We start from the raw sequence: 6,561 nt of genomic DNA, 5'->3' as shown, positions 1-6,561 counted from the left end.
ACAAACAAACAAACAAACAAACAAACAAACAAACAAACAAACAAACAAACAAACAAACAAACAAACAAACAAACAAACAAACAAACAAAACTAACCACTCAAAATAGCCACTTTAAAAAACTACTTTAGAAAGCAGTCAAAGCAGCTGTTAGATGTTTTTTTTTTGTAAAAAAATTACAAAAAACAAACACTTTTTTGGATGAGGTGGGTGGAGCCTTATTGGTGAGCCAAACGGAAGACACCGCTGGACCGAATGTGGCCCATGGGCCACCAGTTCCCAGGCCTTGTGTTAGAAGAAGAACAAATAGAAATGCCCTCTTTGTTGGCCCATTTGAGGAGCTCACAAATGTTTTTCTCTGCTCTGTATTTTTTTCCCTGTGAGCTCTAATGGGTTTTTATGTATCCACCAGGCTCCCTGCATTAGAACATTAGGCTGAATGACTGGCAACCGCTGTGTCACTCTGCCCCACGTGTAGCGTTCTGATGACAGAGGGATGGCGCATAATTAAKCCTTTTAAGCCTACTCACTAGGCATCTGATAAACATCTCTTTTGACTGATGAATGGCCATTTTCCAGTGGCAGAAAATCCTACCCAGCAGCTGCACGATCGTCTCGCAAAGGAGTTCTATAGCAGGCTAATCAACTTGTTTTGATATGGCTATCTGCAATATTTGATTCACGATACATTGAAACATACACAGGTGTATTTATCCCCCYGTGTGAGTGGAATCTCTGAAGATCTGCAAAAAACAAGATTTGTGCCACAGGTGGAGAATATGTAGGTTTCTCCTCCTTATTTTGCATTAAAAAACACAAAAGCGTGGCTGTATGTCATCTATACCTTAACGACTGCTCCGGTATGGAAATCAGGGTCATTTATTTTATGTTACAGTTTGGTAATAGATGCCACATTAAACAGAAAGCGAGTAAGAGTTTCAACTTTGAAAACACACATTACCAATGAGACTAGGAATATTTTTTTTTCTTTGCGGCTGGAGTACATCCTTTTTAAATGATATACATAATGAGTTTATAATATGCATCTGGGCTACCTCCTCTCTACTTTGATGTCTTCCAAATGGCCCGGGTGTCATCAGCAAAACATGTAGGCACTTTCCTGCCTCATTGACTCCCAAATGTATTTTAAATATCATTCCTGGTAACGCAATTATTTAAAACGCTGAACTAAACACTTACTAATGGGGAAAAAAGACAGCCACTTCGATAAATTCATTTCTCAAATGGTGGGCATTCATGTTTCTTTTTCTTTTTTCTTCCCCCTCCCTTTCTTCTTCTTATTTTTCTTGTGTGTGTTTCTTCCTCTATGAAGCGCAGGCAACTCTGATGACAAGAAGAAAGCATCTGCAGCAGCAACACCCCCTGCCCTCACAGCCCCCTGTGGACATATTAGAGCTTTGGTTTCCTCACATTACCCAACCTCCCTGAGTTTTTTATTTTTTTATTTTTCTGCATTGTGGTCAGCCTTCCCATCCCCGGGGCGAAGAGAGGCTGGACATCAGCAGAGATTGAGGCACTTCATTTATACAATCATAGGCAATTAGTTCCCTCTGATTATGAGGCCCTTAATGCTATTTTGAGTACTGTGGCACACATTAATACAGGAAGAGATTACACCACAGCTCTCTCACCACACTGAGCAGCCATTTAATATACCGAGAACATAATGAAATGTACACAGTAATTACAGTAATATTAAATGCTAATGGCTCCGCAATTGGGTCTGCTCTTAGTTTAAGATGGAGTCAGAAGTTTGGAGAGAGCATCTGAACAGCAGCGGAGCACTCAATTAACCATCAGGTGCCTCTCATCATTTTTTAAAAATTATTTTTATGATTCATAAATGCTTTTCCAATCAGGAGYGAGATCATGATATCAACTCTGAGCTGGAAAGAGAGCAATTAATGCGCAATTTCCATGTTGCAGCTCACGTGGAGGGGAGCTACAGAGAAAACAGGGTCTGAGGYTCGCATTCGAGGTGGCGGAACAACTACAGGTCACCATGGAAACACGGTGGGAGATAATGAGGATGCTTAATTGGCTGCTGACATTATGAGAAGCTGCTACATGGGTTGCATCCACTTGTTACTTTTTGACAGACAGCTTGAAGTTTCGCAGCAGGACTTGCAGATCTTCCTCAGATCTCAGCACTATGTGCTCAAGAAGAACGCAAATGAATTTATGGAGGYCGGAGCTGAGCAGTAACTCCAAACTATTCAGCAAAGACCATGATTTCTTTTTTTCTGTTTTCCTTCAGCTCTGACCCCCCCTGTAATGTATTGTATCGGTCTTTGCAGATTCCAATTGCCTCTCAATGCACTGATCACCACGCAAATAACCCCCTGTTTCATCATGACAATTGAAAGGTTCATATTTCAACTTAATAGTCCTTTATAACTTTAACCATCTATCACAACCTCATTTCATTGCGGCTGCAGTTAATACGCGCTTCCCTGCCAAGTGGAACATTTTCTAATGATGCACTCTCACACGAAAACAAGACAGTGGCAGCCCAAGCTCTGCATCACTCACTAATGCACCCATCCATAATGTGTTCATAGCAGTCTGCCTAAAGCACACAGCAATGGCTGCCAGTAGGCCGGGGCAGGAGAGGGGATACGGGGGGGGACGGGTACAAGACACAGACCTAAATGGCCATGATAATCATGAGCAAAGTCACTGCCATCAAAGACTGAATCACCCTCATGATAGCATCAGATTTCATGTCATTACAAATAATACTGAGAAACATCTGAAATGGGTTTCTCAACAATAACAGTCAGTGTCGGGAGTCACACCCATGTGCGTTATCGCAGCGAGTCTGGCTTTGTGGGATGTTGATAAGTGTCGTCTAATMCGTATATGTAAAGCCTGATGTAAACAGCATCCTAATTAGAGAGACCTTTATCAGTTCCTCCGTTTTATGCAGATTGAACTGCATGCAAACGCTCGTGTCATTATCTCGCAATCAAGTACTATTCATTGTCGTCTTTTAAAGTCCTGATTAAAATGCATAACAAGGTTTCAGTGTTGCATTATTCCCTCTGTCAGTTTATAAATATGTCATTTTTGGGGTTAACTGAATAATGGCCTTTGTCAGTGCCTATATGAACTTCATCAGAGGTGAAAGAGATCAATTTAAAAAAAGGGTAGGACATTGAATTTTTTAAAAAAATAGCGAACATTGTGTCTTGTTTGAAAGCATAACGACTAAAACTGATTTTTTTCAAAATATAAAGAACTCACTTTCACAAATCTGGTCTTTGGTGTATATATATACATTTCCCCCCTGGCTTTAAAAGCTACATTTTGATACTTGGATTATTCTGATATCATAAGCTTATCCAGAGATATGACCTAATTTGTCTTGTTGGTTACAATAATACTTTGTTTGGTTTGAATCCTAATTTTATGTAAATTTATTGAGTATTTTTTAATGTTAATATGAAGAGGAAACCTCAAATAGTATTTGTATATTAAGATTTCCCAGTTGGAAAGCAACAAAAATATAGTTCATAGGGAAAAATTAAAAATAGGAAGGCGTTTTTCCTGAAAGTCTGTTATTTTTGTTTTGTTGCTACTGCTCAAAAAATGCTTCAAAACTTTTTTAGGATTAAATTTTAGACAGTTCATTCAACTGATACATTGATAAGGCATCAATTCATTATATTTTGATGAAATGCAATTTTTGCACTTGTTTAAATCAAAAACCTATATATATATATATCCACAATCCACTTTTGGACTTGATCCTCATTTCGATGTGATGGGTCACATTATATATGATAGTATCAGGGATTTAAAATAAAACATTCTGATTAAAATTAGATGACTATCCCCCTGGTGCAACAAATGTCTACAGCATACTAGATTTTTAGACTCAGTTTAGAGTTTCTTATTCATAATTATAGATTTTCCACCATCTGCTGCATTTAGAACTCTACATGAGCATTTTAAATTTAAGTTAAACAAGTCTGTAAACTAAAATTGATAATTTAACTTGTGTAAAAAAACAGTTCAAAAACCACACTGAAAACATTTCAGGGAAAAAAATACTTCAGCTGCTAATCACTGCATCGGTGTTTTAATAGGCACCTGCACAATTCTTCACCTGTTCAAGCTGCTCTGCTCTCAGAGCTTCAAACAGGTGCTWCCTTCAACAAAAGTGGATAATTTCAGAACATGGAGCAGGATTGAGCAGTTAATGCTGGATGGTAAAGTTTTATCTAATCAGAAARAAACGAGTTTGTGGATTGGTGTCAATTAACTCACAAATTGAAATAATTGCAGATAGAAATCAGGATTTGGGGGTTTAACTAATCTGCATGCATTTTAAGAGAATATACAAACCATTTGACAGCAGGAGGATTTGAATTTTATGAAATTCCTTTAATTAAAAAAACAAGTCAGATTGTCATTGTGCAAATTAAATCACACTGAATATGTATAGTTATGGTAACAACCCTTTAGCACAGCTCCAAATGGGAAAAAAAAGGCAGCGGAAACGGTTTTTTATTTTTATTTGCTACACGGGCATGTATGCACATCGAATACAGAGACGTTCAAAACCCCGTACAATGTCTCCCTCTAGCGGTCAAAATGACCAAGTACAATTAAAAAAAAAAGTTAAGTGGCTAAAAACATGAGGGGAAAATAAATCTGTTTGTGCATTTATTCCGGTGTCCAGACCATGCAGAACCATAGACCTTAGTGGGGGGGTCTTTACTTGGAGCTGGTGTACTTTGTGACAGCCTTTGTGCCCTCGGACACCGCGTGCTTRGCCAGCTCCCCGGGCAGCAGCAGCCTGACGGCGGTCTGCACCTCCCTGCTGGTGATGGTGGAGCGCTTGTTGTACTGTGCCAGGCGGGACGCCTCCGTGGCGATTCTCTCGAACAGGTCGTTCACGAAGGAGTTCATGATGCTCATGGCTCGGCTCGAAATCCCCGTGTCCGGATGGACCTGCAAACAGGTAGGAACAGAATATGAAATTAAAGCGTACGAGCAAACCAATGCTCAGCGCGCGACGCCTCACTTCTTACCTGTTTCAAAACTTTATAGATGTACATGGCGTAAGTCTCTCTGCGTTTGACTTTTCTTTTCGCCTTTTTGTCGCCAGAACTCTTCCCTTTCTTTTTGGATACGTCGTTACTCATGTTGTAACCTTGAAACGTTGTTTTAAACCGTGTAGAAGTAATTCTGCGGTTGTGAGTCGCGGTTTGCTGCTTAAATCTTCCCTTAATTAGTGACTAATTGAACTCACCTGGTGTATTTCAAAGCATTAAACAAACAAACAAAAAATAATAATGCGAGTGTAATACTAATGTAAAATCAAAATAAAAAAATCATTTTGTAAGGATAATTGTGTTTATTTGGATATGAATTTATTATTTTATTTTTCATAGCACGGTTTACCTGTTGCACTTTCAAATGGTGTCCACTGGGTGGCAGGCTTGCATTACTTTTAAAGGCTAAACAAAGCTTCAAAGATTCAGTGTTTTATTGTCATATGCACAGATGAAAAACGTTTCCCTGAGCAGTGAAATTCTTACTTTGCCATCCATTTTTGAATGCCGAGAGATAACCATATCAAAAAAAAACCTGAATCATCACTGAAAGGACACAGAAAATGTTGATTAAATAAAAAAAGAGACTAAACTAAGGATAACAACATCAGAAAGGAATAATATAATAATGACAACAAGAAGGGAACTCAACAGTCTGTTTTTAAAGTGTAATGTGCAAATGTGCAACAGGTAACACTCTGTCAGTCAACGCTCGTTAAGGTGGATTTTCGGAACCACAATTGAATCCACTACAAATAATTTTCAACTTGGCGAATAGCCAAGTAATCTTACTTTGCTAATGGAACATTTGGTCAAGAAGGCTGAAGTGACCTGAGCTGAGGTCACCATAAATAAATCAAATGCTGTTTGTGTGCTGTCAGATTTGTTATTGAGCTGCTTGATTGATGGGATCAGAGCAACAACATTATTGAACATTAAATCATACCCTCACATGTCCTTTATTATTAGCAATACACTATGTGACATCTAACAAGAATTCATTCACAAGTAAACAAATAAAAAAAACTTTAATTGAGCTAATTAATGACCATTGCTGCTATAAATTCTTTACATTGTACATTTCCAGTTGTGTGCCCAACGTTTTGCACTTGTTATTTTTGTCCTCCACGTGCTCGTATAGGGCAGCAAAAAAGGCTGCGAAAAGACCTGCTTTTAAAGAAAGGATTTATGCAAGGCCATTTGCAGCAGCTGGCACGCACTTAACAACAGCTGTTGACTACACGGCCACTTTTTCACTCAGGTTTCYAGCAGACATTTTCTGTAGAGGTGCTTTATACGTGAAAAGAAAATGTGAATGTGTCTGCTGCTTTACATCAGCTGATTGTCACACAAACAGCAAAATGTTGTTTATTACAACTATTCATATATACTGTACATCTTTCTTTCTTTCTTTCTTTCTTTCTTTCTTTCTTTCTTTCTTTCTTTCTTTCTTTCTTTCTTTCTTTCTTTCTTTCTTTC

At 38.4% G+C, this 6,561-nt stretch overlaps 1 protein-coding gene across 1 annotated transcript; it reads right to left on the bottom strand.

The window, feature by feature from the left end:
* Positions 1–4,522: 4,522 nt before the first annotated feature.
* On the bottom strand, positions 4,523–5,212 carry h2bk1 (H2B.K variant histone 1). The gene is made up of 2 exons (XM_014029900.1): positions 5,059–5,212; positions 4,523–4,978 (listed from the first exon to the last, which is right to left on the bottom strand). Exons 1-2 carry the CDS (start codon positions 5,170–5,172, stop codon positions 4,742–4,744), a joined length of 351 nt encoding a protein of 116 aa, XP_013885354.1. The 5' UTR covers positions 5,173–5,212; the 3' UTR covers positions 4,523–4,741.
* Positions 5,213–6,561: the final 1,349 nt, after the last annotated feature.

The sequence above is a fragment of the Austrofundulus limnaeus genome, unplaced genomic scaffold, assembly GCF_001266775.1.
Source record: "Austrofundulus limnaeus strain Quisiro unplaced genomic scaffold, Austrofundulus_limnaeus-1.0 Scaffold6, whole genome shotgun sequence".
Lineage (NCBI taxonomy): Eukaryota > Metazoa > Chordata > Actinopteri > Cyprinodontiformes > Rivulidae > Austrofundulus > Austrofundulus limnaeus.
This window is presented reverse-complemented; position numbering and strand designations above follow the sequence as displayed.